Here is a 15375-nt window from a genome sequence, read left to right on the forward strand (position 1 = left end):
CAATTGAAACATAAGCCAAGCTGTGCACTACAGAGGGTTTGAGTGTTTGGAGCTTGGTATACAGGTCAAATCCCATGTATTTTTAGTTTAAAATGAGAGCCAAGATCCCTAAGCCCCTGATCAAGAACCATCTTGAAATTATACACCAAATCTTCTAGTGGCATCCCTGTCACCCATTAGTGCCTTTGAAGGCCAGTCTTGGAGGAAGATTTGTGGCTACCATGAAACCACCAACCAGTCCATATTCAGAGGTGAATATTTATTTAATTCATATATAAAGTTTACATGATATCCATAGTGCTATAAACATAGGCACATTTTTTTTTAACTCAAGGTACATTCAGAAGTTACTCCATCGCCCAACCCACTCCCCTCAAGATGGAATATCTAATATTTGTAAAATAAGGGCCAGGAAGTCCCCGCCCATTAATTTTAGGAGAATGCATTTTTCAGCATTTTAATTCCATCGATTGATAGAATTAATTAAATGCCTCTGCCTGGATGTTTTTAAGACATTTTTGATTTTTTTTCTTCTACTTAGTTCGAGTCAGAAAAGAGATTGCTTTCTACCTTCCTGTTGGCCTTTAAATCCCTGGGATGCTTAGGGATCACCTAACCACATCTACCAGCAAACTGGGCAGCTTCCCTGTAAGTACAGTTAAAACATCAGTCATTTGTATTGATTTACCCTTAAAGGGACAAATGGGAATTCAATAATTCATTGATTCAGATAAGAAACAGACTGAGCACAGAGCAGATTGGACAAAAGCAAATTCCCCCCAAAATGACACAGTTGATTGACTGTATCCAGACGTAGGAGTTTGTGTCTTTCACAACATCGGTAACACACATCAAGACAAGGTTAAAATTTACAGTGTAAAATCATTGTAATTTGCTGAATTCAGAATGAGGAAAAGTGAGTATTTGAAACTGATTCATCATAGCCACTCAGATATGATACACTTTAACTGTGAAAGAAAAAAAATGATTTGTATACACAGTTCTCTTAGTAAAATTGTCTATTTCTTGCTAATAATACATTTTGATTCAGAAAATGCATGAATTTATTCAAATGTATATTTTCTAAAATATAAATATTTAAATTAAGTTTTTATAAATGCAGAGAATGTAGTTTGTTGACCCCCACCCAGATATTAATCAGTCTAAAACTTATGTGAAGAAATATTTGTAATTATGATCATTTTAATTTGTCTATAAATATATAATAAGATCTTTGCAATTTAATTATGAGTAATTAACTCATACTTCATGTAGTACTGAGCACCTTAGATTATATATTGTTGAACTATTGGCATTAATATATGTATTTTAATGTTATTTACAATGCATAATTCTCTTGTATAACAACATTCCAGTGACTTCGAAAATATGTTATGAAAGAGTGCAGTGTAATTTACAAGTGCATCAAAGCTTTCCTGTAGTATTCAGGGTGGGACTTCACTCCTCAGCATTTTAAAATAAGAAACCAAAAAAAAAAAAAAAGAAGAATCGGTGTCCTAAAGCGGTACCAAAGTGTTTTCTGTTTTGCTTTGTTTTGTTTTTTAAACACTGGTTTTGAAAGATGCTACGACAGAAAGGAGTCCTATAAATGTTGGAGCAGTACACGGATGCCCTTGAAGAACCTCAGTGTACACATTAAAGCCCCGAAGGAGGCCAGCAACCAGGAAATGTGTTTAACATTTTCTTACCTCGGTATTTAACACAGTTTTGGTTATCAAACCTCTTATTCTCCCTCTGTCGATGCCCTTTGGAACTATAGAAACATGACACATACTTCGGGAAACACTAATCTAAAATCAACTTTGTAACTCCATAAACACCTGTCTCAGTGGGCAAAATTGCATTCCTTTCACTTTTAAAAGCTCTTTGCATAGGTATTTGCTAAAAGACAGTTCTGCAAAAACACACAGGTCCAATCCAGAACGTTTCTTTGTGTAAACTACGGGGGAAAAAAGGAAGGGTCACAAATGCTACCGGAAATTCTAGAGCTAATGTTTAAGCTTTGAGGTAGGGGACTCCAAAATCAAATGATACAGATGTCTTTTTACTGAATTTGTATTGAAAGGTAAAAATAAAAACATTAAATCAGAAATATGCTCTATGGTGTCTGAAAATATTCTTGTAGAAAAATATCGGGTCATTTATATTATTTCCCTGGAATTCCTAAGAGCTGTGGACGCGGTCAGTAGATTTGATTATCACGCTAGGTGTGTGCGTAAAGCCTGTCACCGTCCAGAATGATGTGCGGCTGCTCCGTGACTGGTTCGAAAATGCATGCATAGGCACACACAAGGGTCAATAAATTGCTCGGTACTTCCACTGAAAACCACAGAATGGGGATAATTAGTTAACCTCCTGTGAGCTGTTATGTATGTGTGTGTGTTATATATATAGGAGAGATATGTATGTTTTTATAAATCTCAAATGACAATCTTTTAAAAAACATATCCCGAATTGGCTTTCTGTAAGTAAAGCTATCAGTCTTGGCTCTCAGAGAGCACCCCTTGGTGTGAGTGCAGTCCCAGATTAATCATCTTCCAAGCGCGCGACTCTTCTGCAAAGCTTTGCAATATAAACAGTCTACTTTGGCTCAGATTCCACCAGCTCAGAGCTCAGATCAGTATCTGACACTTTATTTAATTCCTGCTCAGCATATGCTAATGAGAATACTTCAGACTCATTCTACATCTCTGAAAGATAATTCATTAAGAAAAAAATTACAGCGGCTTCACACTTAAATAAAAGGTGGGTTTCCAATCTGAAGCACTTCTCTTTCCTTACCAGCACCAGTCAACTCCATTAGAAGGAGGCAATCAATCACACTAACACAAGGGATCATTGTTACAGGGGGGCGGGGGAGGTAAAAATGTCCAGTCCTCATCTAGTCAGCCCTTGCTTACCTGGGTGGACCAGTTGCCTAGAAACTGGTATGATTAAGATCTGCACACGCTGTTCTAATGTTCATGTCCTTGATTGTCAAGATTTCAAAGCTATTCTGTGTATTTCCACTCGCCCTCGCCTTTTACCCTTCTACGGTTCTAAAAAGCCAGTTTGCTTCTGATACTCCTTGCGGTAGTTTCTTGGGGCACCCCCATGCAGTTGGGGAAGCTGATGAGAAGTGTGGGGCAGCTCCGAGGACTCGGGGATCTAAAGCGGACTGCTGCATGCTACCTCTCCCTGCTCACCGAGCAGAGCAGCGGGGCTGATGGCCCGCTCTGGTGACACAGCAGCCCGCCTTCTGTCAGAGGCAAGTCATCCCCTGCTCAGGCCACCAAGCCCAGTCTTGTGATCTTCGCCGACAGGAAGGAGTGAATGATGAAAACGATAGGCTTGGGGCAGGAATGAAGGTCCAGTTGCTGAAATTTAAAAAGAAGACAGCTCTGGAGATTTTCAATCAATTGATAGAGAATAGTAATTTGCACATCAAATGCATCTGCACACCTCCTGCTTTTAAATGTGAACTGGAGCAATTATGACTTTAAATCCTTGCCCCCACCCCCAGTGAAATTTAAAAACCAACTCTTTGAACTTCTTCCTTACATCTCATCTATCTTCTTTTTTCCGAAATAGGTTCTGTGAAATTTATATGTACCCGTAGCATAAATAATGATGTTGCCTTTCTTGACTGTCTAAACCATTTATTTTTGGTATCACAATAGTGATATTATTTATGTTGGATTAGGTCCAGCTTGAAGAAGCACTAAATTTCACATTGAAGATTAAATTTGAGTATTGGTTTTAACACTTTTTTTAATACTTTTTAGATATATAATCTGGGACAAGTCACTTAAAATTTTTCTCAGTCTTACCTAAGTTAGGGTAGAGTATTAAATGAGATACTGTATGTGAAAATCTAGAATACAGGGGCAACGGGGTAGCTCAGTTGGCTAAGCATCCGAATCTTGGTTTTGGCTCAAGTCGTGATCTCAAGGTTTGTGGGTTCAAGCCCCGCATCAGGCTCTGTGCTGACAGTGTAGAGCCTGCTTGGGCTATCTCTCTCCCTCTCTCTCTGCCTTTCCCTGTGTGCTCTTTTCTCTCTCTCTCTCTCAAAATAAATAAACAAAAGAAAGATAGAATCGGAATGCAGAAGCCCCGTGGTTAGGCAGCAATGTCCCCGGGGTGCTGCGCTCCTGGGTTGTTGTAAGCATGTGTGTCACGTGTCTGTTAAGTCCCCCACTCAGTGTGTGCCTACATGTGTCTCAACCCATGACTAGAGAGAGCACAGGAGTCAGGCTGAATTTTTATCACTGGACCTAATGCAGGAAAACTGGAGGAGCTGTTCCCAATGCTGTTCTGACGATGACACTACGGGGCAGTTACAACCTGAATGTATAATAGCATCTAGCAGAGTTAGGGTTGTATTTATCAGAAACCAGGCACTGTGCTAAACACGAGCGAGGCACTGTGCTAAGTTTTTGCTATACACCGTCTTATGTAATTCCCACAAAATCCTGTGAGGTAGTTATTGCTATTATCTCCATGTTTTGTATGGGAAATGAAGACTTAAAGAAGTTATAAAACTTCCTGAGCTCACAGATCTTACAGGGAAGGGTAGATATGGACTCAGATGCAGGGTTCTCTGATGCCAGAGTCTAGGGTTTAACCACAGGATTCTGCTTTCACTAAGAATGCAACTTTTGGAAGTAATCTTAAAGATTACCCACTTTAGTCATTGTTTTTATGGACAGAGACTCAGACCCAAAGAAATAAAAGGACTTGCCCAAGACCATTGGTGAGTTAGTTGCAGACTCCAAGAGAATACCGGCCTCACAGCCCTCAACTTATTCCATTTCCTACAGCACATCTCTGCTCCCTTCCCTAGAAAGAGAGAGGAGAGGCCCAGGGTTGCCTGCCTCCTGAGGTTGCTGACTTGACCTGGGGGAGCTGTGTGTGAACTTGCACTTCTCAGCTGAATGCGCTGACAGCAAAAATTCAGTCCTTCCTCAATCTCCCAAGTCAGTTGTAATTACAGGCTTCAGAAAGGCTGAAATTTAGACCTAAGTGATTTTCCTCACGGACAAAAATAACCTTGATTTTTCAAGCCAAGGATAAGGCAAGAAACTTTTTTTTTTTTTTTTTTTGGCTAGGGAACCTCACCTTTAGGAAAAAGCATGCAGTTGAGTGGTTGAAAAGGATAGCAACTGAACTACAAGTATTCTTACTAACAGGGACGCTCCGGTCACTTGTTTATCTCCAAACTGGTGCTTCGGGCTGAAACTACTGGTTGAAACACACACATCCTATAAAATCCTGCAGATCCATTTTAAGGGTTAGGGAAATGACTGGCTGGAAACTGTTGTCAGAAAGCAAGTTCAGATGAGCAGTCAGGCATAGGGTGTTGACCTCACGACCCCGTGTGGTACCCACAGTGAGACATGCAATGCTATGTGGGGCCCGTGGTGTCTCAGGGCCCAAAACAGCGGTGCCCGTGACTTTGAAATGAAGACCTTATGCTAACAGCTTAAATGAGATGCTGTGTCTTCCTGAGAATGTCAAGAACTATACTTGCTTTCTAGAAAGAACATGCAAATTCCTACCCTTCCAGGACTGAAGAAATATATTACTCCTGTAAGAGGCAGTAATGATCACAGCAAGTCATGAATTTAAATACATTGCCTATTTACATTGATCTGAGTCCAAAAGTTACTTTAACTGACAAATTTGCTAATTTTGTTAGACATTATTTGCCATTAGCCGGAAACTTCTGGGCTCCTGTCTGGCTCTCTCCACGCAGGTATTGTTGACCACATTTCCCTGTCCCCCACCATCCCTTCTGCTCTGCCCCTCCTCTAAACCCTCTGCCTCTGTGCTTTCCACGTGCTGTGCTCTTCGGAGACCTCCTGGCTGGCCAGTATCACACATTTTACGTCCCTGCACATCTCACACCAACACAAGGACAAGGTTAGATGAGATGCTTGATACTTTTTAAGAATAAATGGTGCATTTTGAAGTTGGTGGGACCCCATTTAATGATAATTTAACGCTGACTTTGTAAAAGATTTTTTGATTCAAATATTTAGTTGGTATGCTAGCAGAAAATGAGACGAAAGTTAGGAACTTTGAAATAATTGGATCTAATCATAGTTTTTCAAGGCTCAAACAAGACATGAACCTACAAGCACTCTGTAAATAGTCAGCTGCTAAGTAAACATAAGGCAGCATCATGCTTGCAAGCCATTGCAGATGTGCTGCCCAGCAAAATGTATGAAATCCTACTGTCTACAGAAATACACTTACAATCTCTCCATCTTTGCCTCCAAAATCCAAATACAGCATCCTGATTCCGTCATCTGAAGACATTTTCAGCTTTTCGTAGGGAGACTGTAGGATTGTCTTGGGAAAGGCACCCTCCTGCGGATCCGTGGTAATAGAAAATCCATTCTCGTAATGTACGGTCAGGCAGCATGCCTGGTTTTTGTAGGTGCAGGCTGAAGGGGGAGAGGGGAGACAGAGCAGTGTGAGCCCCGAGGCCAGTCCATTTTCCCAGACACTGAACTTGCAACCCTCCTCGGCCGAGAGCCGGCCACACATTTCTTCTCAAGCTGAAAATCAATCACTGCTCCTGAGAATATTCTCCCTGGATGGAGTTTGATATTGTATCTGAACTTGCCCCATGAACCCAAGGGAAAAAAGCTGAAAGAATTCCTTTGCTAGGATTTTCTGACTTGTACCTGGGCTCTCGCCCTCCTACGATCCTCTGACAGCACACGGGGGGACAGGTGGCCTGCCGCTGGCCTTGTCCCAAGCGGAAAAAACCTGACATTTGATTACAGGGAAGCTACCTCTGACTCACCATCATCAGCATCACCACACACACACACACACACACACCCCATGCCATGGCTACCAGCTGGTGAAAGAAACAAGCTTTCCTCCATGATATTACCAAGTTAACACACCCAAGTAGCCCGAAAAACCATCGTGTTTTCATTTTATAAATAGAAATGTGGGTTTAAAATTTTTTCTCTGATGATCTGATGAGCTTGGGTCCTAGCAAAGCTGTGTAGCAGGCAGGCAGGTAGGAAATGTGGCATCTTCCATGGAGAAGGCGCTGTCCTCTCAATGTGGCATTCAGGAGCCCCAGGGGGCGCTCACAAGGTGCTGTCTGATCCAAAGGAACAAACCTAAAAGCTCTTGATCAGGACAGGTGCCAGCTTTTATGTGTGGTCCTCACTGTGTTTAGGACAAGTGACCGGCCCTCTAAGCTTATGAGTGGGATGGGGCTCCGTCCCCAAATCCTACTTCCTATTTAGGAAGACTTGTGAATGTTTAAACCCCTAATCAAAGTGTTCTGAAAAAGGTTATTAAGTAACAGATTGGGGTCTTTGCCTCACAGATCACCACATTTAACAGACCCTGGCAAGTAAATTGGCTCAGACCTTCATACACATCTGAAAGCTCGTTATGGAAACCAGGACATTTTCCTTGCTGGGGAAGGGGGTTGGGAGGAGAAAGAGATGGGCATTATGTCGCCTCTATATCAACATTAGCCCAGCTCGGCTTTTTAAACCAAACTGAATTTCACCTTACCACAGACTTTGAAGCAGGACCTTAGCTTAATATTATAAGCAAAAAAGAGCAAAGCTCAGCCAGGTAGAATGTGTCCCAACTTAGGTGGTTCAGAATTCAAAATTCAAGTTTTTTCTACTCTGTGCAATGTCTCTTTCTCGTTTTCTTACAGTCAGGATGTAGAGGGAGATGGAGAAAGACCTTGGCAAAGAGGCAGAGTAATGACTGCACCGTCAGAGTGTGGAAGAAGGAGCAGTGGACTCTATCTGCTCATGGAATGAGGCAGCTTTTAATTGAAGCTAGGGGTAAAATCCATACCCCTTCCTCGGACTTCCCACAGGCATCTTTCAATTTGTAACTAAGAGCTGGTATTTCCCAAAGGTGCACTACACTCTCTACTAGATTTCTGGGTCCTGGGCAGGGCCCCTCAGTAAATCGCATCTTCTCAGAAGGCCTGTAGGCCTCTAGAACCATCATAGTCCTAGGATAACCAGAGAGTGGGACCAGTGTAGTTATGGCTTCCCATCTTGAATCCTTGGGGTTTTTTTTAAATGTTTTTTATTTATTTTTGAGAGACAGAGAGAGCAGGGGAGATTCAGAGACAGAGAGGGAGGCACAGAATCAGAAGCAGGCTCCAAGCTCTGAGCTAGCTGTCAGCATAGAGCCCAACACGAGGCTCGAACCCATGAGATCATGACCTGAGCCGAAATCAGACGCTCAACTAACTGAGCCACCCAGGCGCTCCGAATCCTTGTTTTTCACACTCTTTACTTCTAATACCTGCAAAATAGGTGAGCAAATGGGCTCTAAACATGGTTTTCTTCTTCCTTCCTCTATATTTGAACTTTAAAGCTATGCCATCAGATATTCTGAATTAACTGATTGTGGTTACTTTCAATTCTGGTTGACCTCAAATGGTATTTGTGGCCTTTATATAATGGAATCGGTTATCTCAAGATGTTCTCAACCCACACAGGGTAAACCAAGCACATTATCAAGTTAATTGAAGCTCTGATTAAAACATAAGCCCCATTCCCCAACTCCCTGCAGGCATCTTTCAATTTGTAACTGGGTCGCACCTTTGATCATTTCTGTAATTTCTTCTCTTCTGCCACCCGGCTAGCTCAGTCCACCCAATCCATTGTTATTTCCTTTGGCTGGTCTACCACCAGCCTCAATGTTTTCCTGTCCAAGTAGAGTTCAATTTATTGAAAGAGAAAGATTTTACAAAATCTGTGGAATGCAAACTAAACCAAATCCCTTTGGCCATCTCCATTCTTTCCTAGAACACTCCTGAATATATTGCAAAGTGCGTGAATCTCTGGTATTTACACATATAACTTCATTAAGTTTAGTTTTCAGGTTTTCCAAATCGCAGATCCAAAACTGTAGTTTTTCTTGCCATAGAGATTCAGCATAAAAATAAAATCTTCAGCGGCACTCCCAAAAGGTTTCCCAACAATGATGGAAAATATTTAGGGGCACCAATCAGTTTCAGGGTAATCACTAAAAGACACGGATTTTGTTGGAGTTGCTGCAGTGGGAATTCTATAAAACATCTGCTTTTTCACATTTGCATGAGTAGAGGAAATGTCGAGAAACCCTACCACACATCTAAAAGATGTGTGTCCCATCTTTCAGAGCATTGCTGAGTCCGGGGAGAAGGTGCTCCCTAGCACGGTCGCTCCCAAAGTGGTCCAGGGCCCCGCGGCATCACCACTTCCTGCCACGTTATTAGGTGCCGATTCTCAGGCCCCAGCCCCGAGCTGCTGAATCAGAACCTTGGGGGGTAGAGGTCAGCAATCAGGCTTTTGAGAATAAAACAACAACAACAGAAACCTTTATTTCTTTTGTTGTTTTTAGCGTGGCTGAAGTCTGGAAATGCTGTACCTACGATGTCTTGTGGGCAATCCTGTTCCTCTAGAACAAAGCCGTAAGGTGTGACCGGCTGCCTGATGGAAAGGTTCTAGATCTCACTGCCCAACATGGTAGCCATTAGGCACAGGTAGTGACTGAGCCTGGAAATGTGGCTAGTGTGACTGAGAGAGTAACTTAATTTTAATTCAGTTACATTTATATAGCCACATATAACCAGAAGCCAGCATACCAGACCGCCCAGGTCTGGAGAGGTCATCAAAGAGTAACAACTAATAACACCACTGAGTGAGCCCTTACTATTTGTAGGACCTTTGCATGGATTACTTCTCCTAATTCTTGACAACAACCTTATGTGGTTCGTAGGGTTATTTTCTTCTTTTCACAGATGATGGAAATACGAGAGGCAAGGAAGAGTAAGTAAGAGATTTGGAAAGAAACAGGACTGGAATTTGAATCAAGGCCTTTCTGGTGTAAGTCTCACACTGCGGCTATTACCTTATACTGGGTGCTCAGAGACGCAGAGAAATGAAAGAACGGGCAAGAAATCATGATAGAAGAGGCCGAACAGAGATCACTGTAAGAAGTGGCCCTATGGGACTCAACGTCGGATTCACTGGAAGACTGTTGTTGAGGAGACCAGCCACTCTGTCACATACGCCTTCTTTATGAGGGACCACAGAAGACCCGGAAGACAGGTTGGTCTTAGATCTCAGAACTAGAACAGTCTGACTTACATCTCAGAATCAGGAACCACAGCATTATGGACATTGTTAGCTCTACGTTGTGCTGGATGCTGAGAATCACTGGGTTAATATGGAATCCACCTTAGCAAATGTACAAGATTTTACAGCACGTACTTTGTCCACTTATGTTACCTTAGATTCCTTTTACTTCCTAGTCTCTAATTTTATCTTTGCCCAATAAAAAATTAGATTATCTATATCTGCATATTTATATATGTATGTGTTTCTATCATGTATCTATCTGTTTATTATCTCTCTCTCTCTCTCTCTCTCTCATCTATCGATCACCTGTATATCCATCCACTTTGGAGAGTGGCAGGAAAACTCTTGATCACAGCAGCCTGAACAGGACTGCTGTTTTCTGACCAGTGGTACAGCAGTGAGATCCGTGTCCTTGTAAACAATACAGTCCATGAGGAAGGGTCTTTAGAATGACACAGCCTGGTGTTACAGGTTTGTCATTTAGGAGATGTGTAATCTTGGATAAGTTACTTAATCTTTCTTAAGGATTTGCTTCCAGATCTGTAAAATCAGGTTGGCAAGGGAATTGTGAGGCTTAGATGAGATAAGGCAACGTTTTGTGACTCAAGTCACTCATAAACCCTGGAATCAAAAGTTCTACAAACCTAGACATATTTACACTGATTTTTCTGTTCCATTTAATTTTTTAAATGTTAAAGACCCCTTGCCTCAATTCATTGATTTTTGGACCCATAATAGGATTCTTTCTCATAGGATGAAAAACACTAAGGGGTGCCTGGGCAGCTTAGTCAGTTAAACGTCTGACTCTTGAGTTTCAGCTCAGATCATGATTTCACATTTCGTAAGTTGAAGCCCTGAGTCAGACTGCGCTGAAAGTGAGGAACTGGCTTGTGATGCTCTCTCTCCTCTTTCCCTGCCCCTCCCTTGTGCACTCACGCTCTCTCTTTTCTCTCTCTCAAAATAAATAAACTTTAAAAAGAAAAAGAAAAAGGAAAACACGGAGAGGCAGTCCGTGAAATGCCTGGCACATTGTGAGCACTCAGAAAATAGCACAGTGTAGAAGGCTCTTCCTTCTTTATCCCAGCCTCCCCACTAACTAGCCCTTTCAGAGAGCCTTGCGGGACCTTGGCTGCACTCACTGTGTGTTCCTTGTGTCCAATCTCGGCCTCTCCCTTCACACCAGGGGCAGGGGGCCCTGGTGCCTTCCCCTTTGCTGTCTCACCCCAGCTAGATGCCTCTGTTTCCTGCTCCATTTCACCAACTGGTTCCCCAGTTTTATAATCAACTCTGTGAGCTTCCAACACGATGTCCAAGAACTTTATTCTGTGATAAACTACTCAGAGTCGGTCTCTGCTGTTTATAACAAGACCCCTACTCCTTTGTGCCTCCAAAGTACGTGCCTCCAGGAAGCCACCCAGGGTTACAGGTAGGAAAACGCTATCTGACGCTCCAGGTTACCAACGTTTCTTGAATGAAGGTGGGGACAGGCTTGCTTCTCAATAGGGCACACAGTACCCTAATTTGGAAGAATTTAAGTTTACTTCTGGAATTCTCCCCAGCCCAAAAGGCCAATAGGGGAAACTACCATGAGGCCAGGGCGGAGGTGAGGGCGCAGTGGTCCCGCGTCAGCCAGCAGTGCTCACCTGTGGTGACCTCGGTGATGAGTTCCGCTGAGTTGTGACACCCCTGCACTATGCTCCGCGTCCAATGGGAGAGGTCCCTGCCCGTCTCAGCCCTGAAGAGATGTGTCTCAATCCCTTGCCTGGTGCCTGTTCGTGTGGCAAAGGACAGATCCACACCAGCCTGGGGAGAGCCTTTGCCCGGACCTGAATGGACCAGCCTGTTGAGAAAGAGAGAAAAAGCATCACACTGCAAATCACTGGGTTCACCTGACTTGTCACCTGCTCAAAGCTCCCACATTGGTGACTTGCTCACGTTTTTCTGACCTAGAATCCAGGGGTCCAGCCTCACCACAGTGTCCCCCGTGGTTTTCTGCCTTCTGCTCACCCAGTTCCTCTCCAGGGGTCCGGGGAGATTTAGAAAGTGCCCTGGGATCCGCATCTGGCTAAATGTGCAGAGGAGTCGAATCACATGCCTTTAATTCCCGCAAGACAAATTCCATGATACCCGCTGGGCCACAAAGAGAACTGAGAAAATGAGAGCGAGAGCCACTTAGAGAGTGTGTAAATCCCTCCCCATTCCGTTCCTGGGCAGGAGTCTGTCCTGGCGTGAGCACAGCACTGTTTATCGGCTTAGCCTTTGTCCCCCTGCGTGCCTTGCAGTTCGGCTCATCTGGGTGCACCGAGTGCGCTTCCTGAGCACACCGCCAGGTGCTCCGCTGAGGAAGCAGCAATCTACGGACGCGTGTTAAGGCCTAGGAATAACTGGCAATGCTGGGCTTCCTGGGAAATGGAAGAGAAGGCACTTCACCTAAGGTTTAACGGATTTCCAAGAGGGCTTTTCACCACAGTTTTCACACTGACTTTAAAGCGCACGCTCGGCATAAATGTGTCTCCTGTTGTAAATACTTTCTGAAAGGCCAGATGGAACCGTGAGTAATCACAGTCTCTGAGCCCTACCCCCGGGGCAGGCGCTGGCTCACCCTTGGATCTCTCCTGCTCCTGGGTATCTCAGCCTTCCTTGGGGAGACACGCCCGTATCAGGCATTTGCAGGACAGCACAAGTAGAATTTAGTAAATGCGACTTCTCCCCAGGATATTTGCATTTTCAGTCTTATCTTTTAGTACAGAAAGAAACACTACCATTTGCCAGAGAAATTCCAGGTGTCTATTCACTCGGTGGACGGGAGATGGGAGACTGACTTTCTTAGGCAAAGGGCTTATTACCCCTAGATTTAAAATTGCACAAAGAAATTCAAAAGCTCATTTCCTCTTGTAAGCATAGATACTGCAGAGCAAAATTACCGATGAAATAAAACACGGTACCCTGTTGGACTTGGAGCAACAAGCTTCCTGTAGAGCTCCGGAGAGCTCTCTTTTGCTCACAGAGCTGGCATTGGTGGCGGGGGTGGTTTGTTATGCCGCCTTGAATAAAAAGGTTTGCTGAAAAGCTTTTTTGGTTGTAAAATTCTTTGAAGACAGAAGATTCTGAAGAGATCATGAAGGTTGGCAAGAATGTGGAGCAAAGGGACCCCTTGCACACGGTTGGTGGGAATGCAGATTGGTGTAGCCGCCATGGAAAGTAGTAGGAAGTTCCCACCAAACGTTAGAATGAGAACTACCGCAAGATCCAGCAATTCAATTTTGGGACTAGGTCTGTAGGAAGCACACTCAGTATCTTAAAGAGCATACCTGCAACCCCGTGTTTGTTACAGCATATTCACAATAGTCAACATATGAAAACAACCTAAATGTCCATCGATGGGTAAAAGGATTTAAAAAATGTGATGCACACACACACACACACACACACAGAGGAATATTATTCAGCTTTAAGAAAGAAGGAAACTGGGGTGCCTGGGTGGCTCAGTCGGTTAGGCGTCCAGCTTCGGCTCAGGTCATGATCTCACGGTCCGTGGGTTCGAGCCCCATGTCGGGCTCTGTGCTGACAGCTAGCTCAGAGCCTGAAGCCTGCTTCAGATTCTGTGTCTCCCTCTCTCTCTGACCCTACCCTGCCCACGCTGTCTCTCTCTGTCTCTCAAAAATAAAAAACATTTTTAAAAAATTAAAAAAAGAAAGAAGGAAACCTGCCATTTGCAACAGCATGGGTGAACCTTGAGGGTGTTATGGCTCAGTAAAATATGCCAGGCAGAAGAGGACAACTAGTGAGTGGTATCATTGATCTGCGAAATCTGAAAAAAGTCAAACTTTTAGTTATAAGATGAATAAGCCCTGAGGAGCTAATGTACATCATGGTGACTGTACTTAATAATACTGTATTGTGTACTTGAAATTTGCTAAGAGAATAGATCTTAGGCTAGTCCCTCCATACCCACACCAAAGCAACTATGTGAGGATACAGATGCATTATTTACCTTGATTGTGGTAATCATCTCACAATATATATGTATATGAAATGATTATGTTGTGCACGCTAAATTGTATTTGTCAATTATACCTTAATAGGAAGTAATAATAAAAGAGAAGTTCCATGAATCTCTCTGAGAGAAGAATCTGGAACAGTGTGAAGGGAACTGTCTGTTGACATGGATTTCAAAATCTAGGTGAGGCTAAAAAAAAAAGAAAACATTTCTCAAGAACCTAACATGGGTTATAAAGCAATTGAGGGTCAGGTAAAAATTCATTAAGAAAATGTACATATAAAAAAACAAGAGTTTATATTATATTGTTTTTTTAGTTGCTTAAACATGTTCTTATAGTTGATGGTGTTTAAGTTTTAGTTACTTGAGGAAATACATCTAGCTTTTCCTTTTTAAAACTCTTAAAATGTGTATAGGTTGGGGGCATCGGGCTGGGTCAGCCAGATCTTAGATCCTGAGTTCAAGCCCCACATAGGATGTAGAGATTACTTAAATAAATAAAACTTAAAAAAATTCTGCAGTGTTTGGGCATAGCTGGCCAGCTGCACTGTAAACTGAAGAGAGATAAGGTGTAGGGGGCAGAAAAGCCTTCATGAGACCCCTATCCTGCCATGTGATAAATGTTCTAGGAAGCCCTACCTCATAAGGTAGTGTTTTGAAGAGCAACTGAAATAATCTGTGAAATCCATAAAATAATAATACTCTAATCTGTCCAGGTCTAGCGCAGACCCAGCATACAGTTTGTACTCAGTATTATTTCCATACCCCTACCCTATCCCTCAGTGCCCCCACCTTTAGTTTCCTTATTTTAATATGAACAAGATGGATTTTTTTTTTAGTAGGCTCCATGCCCAATGTGAGTCTTAAACTCACAACCTTGAGATCAAGAGTTGCATGCTCTACCGACTGCGCCAGCCAGGCGCCCCTTGGTTTCCTTACTTTAAAAATACAATTCCTGCCTCCCGTGCTTGCGATTCTTTATAATAAAATACAAAAAAAAAAGTACTTAATTCAGTATTTAGTGATCATCAGAAGCATTCAGTAAACGTCAATTCCCTTATGCCTTGGGCGGATCTAATTGTTTCTGTTTTTTAAGTTCTGCCCGGTGCAGCCGCTCTGGAAAACAGTGTGGAGGCTCCTCAAAAAACTATCTATAGAACTCCCTTATGACCCAGCAATAGCTGCTCTGCTAGGGATTTACCCAAGGGATACAGAAGTGCTGACGCACAGGAGCACATGTAC

The 15375-nt window shown here is 42.9% G+C and overlaps 1 protein-coding gene across 1 annotated transcript in view; it reads right to left on the reverse strand.

Annotated features, from left to right (window-relative positions):
* Window positions 1-244: 244 nt before the first annotated feature.
* Window positions 245-15375, reverse strand: part of SNTB1 (syntrophin beta 1) — a 225649-nt gene continuing 210518 nt past the window's right edge. Inside the window, exons 5-7 of the mRNA XM_029923369.1 lie at window positions 11777-11973; window positions 6259-6449; window positions 245-3377 (exon numbers count right to left, since the gene is read on the reverse strand). Coding sequence (XP_029779229.1) covers window positions 3285-3377; window positions 6259-6449; window positions 11777-11973 — 481 coding nt within the window. The 3' untranslated portion in view covers window positions 245-3284. The remainder of the gene's footprint in view (window positions 3378-6258; window positions 6450-11776; window positions 11974-15375) is intronic.

Source organism: Suricata suricatta, chromosome 15, assembly GCF_006229205.1.
Source record: "Suricata suricatta isolate VVHF042 chromosome 15, meerkat_22Aug2017_6uvM2_HiC, whole genome shotgun sequence".
NCBI lineage: Eukaryota > Metazoa > Chordata > Mammalia > Carnivora > Herpestidae > Suricata > Suricata suricatta.